Here is a 1,324-nt window from a genome sequence, read left to right on the forward strand (position 1 = left end):
CCCCTAAGCCCGACTTGATCATCAGAAGAGGAAATTTACCATATTTGAAGATCAGATATTTAAGGAAAATAAACTTATTTATAATCAATCTATTCATATAAATAGAGAGAGATCCTCTCATTGTAAATAATCCAGCAATGAATACAAAAAATCTAAGTTCTTTTTTGTTCTTAAAAAAACCCTATCTTCTTCTTCAAAAAATCATAACCCCTCTTTATTTTCTAGCTTTAATCCATTATATTAGAGAAAGGTCTTAACTGAATTTGTTCTCCACTCGAACAAATTCATTGTGTGAATTTTAGATTCAACAAGTCAGAAAACCTCATATATAATTCTTAAACTAGTAAACAACACACAGTTTGACTTGAAAATTTTAAACGTGTTGAAATGTTACTAAATAAATGGAAGAAAAAAAAAAGGTTAACGTATTCATGTTTTATCTTTATGTTTTCCGGCTTTATTTCCCTAAACTTATTTGAACTGGCGGATTTGCATTTATTTCCATTAAATTTTGTAAGCATATTTTTTCACGCAACATATATTGACGTTTTTCCTTTTCTTTGTTTTTGTCAATTACATATTTAATGATTTTGATTTTAGAATCCATTTAAAGAAAAGTCATGAGTCATACGATAAGTTCTATTTTTCATATTAAATGTCTTTTGATTTATATTGGGATAGTGAATTTATGTCGTTATTGTTAATTAACATATAATTTGTATGTTCAAAAGTTGTAAGGATATTTATTAGCTAATCAAATTAGATAGTCACTAAACTCCAGCTATTCAGTTCTACTAATTAACCAATTTTGGAAAATTCAAGAGAAATCGCCATCAATTATGCATGAAAAGCTGCCAAATTCAGTTTCCTATATATTTGTTTTTTTTGGTAGAACAGATTCAATTTCCTTTTTGATTCCACTGTTACCATTTACATCTTATATAAAGTTCTTTCTTTTTTTCGACGACAAGAAAATTCCATGGTTTCAACCCCAAAATTTTATATTTTGACCCTAAAGAAAAAAAGAGAGAACTCAACAGAATGAATTATAAATGGAATTGTCTCCACTTGTAAAAGCGGTATCGTATCTCTTGCCCTTAAAGCAAAGAACTTGTCTCTCCTTCTCCATTCACTCCTCTATTGGAACATCAACACAAGCACACAATTCTCTCTGCCTCTCTCTCTCTCTCTCTCTCTCTCGATGAAGAACCAAAAGGATCAAAACTCATCATTGCCATCTTCATCACCATCTCTAACAGCAAAGCTTCTCAATGCTCAATACCATCACTTCCTCAATCTCCTTTCGTATTCCCTTATCCTCTGT

The 1,324-nt window shown here is 30.3% G+C and overlaps 1 protein-coding gene across 1 annotated transcript in view; it reads left to right on the forward strand.

The window, feature by feature from the left end:
* LOC104750657 overlaps positions 971–1,324 on the forward strand; it is a 6,795-nt gene continuing 6,441 nt past the window's right edge. The window contains exon 1 of the mRNA XM_010472486.2: positions 971–1,216. Coding sequence (XP_010470788.1) covers positions 1,202–1,216 — 15 coding nt within the window. The 5' untranslated portion in view covers positions 971–1,201. The remainder of the gene's footprint in view (positions 1,217–1,324) is intronic.

This window comes from Camelina sativa, chromosome 16, assembly GCF_000633955.1.
Source record: "Camelina sativa cultivar DH55 chromosome 16, Cs, whole genome shotgun sequence".
Lineage (NCBI taxonomy): Eukaryota > Viridiplantae > Streptophyta > Magnoliopsida > Brassicales > Brassicaceae > Camelina > Camelina sativa.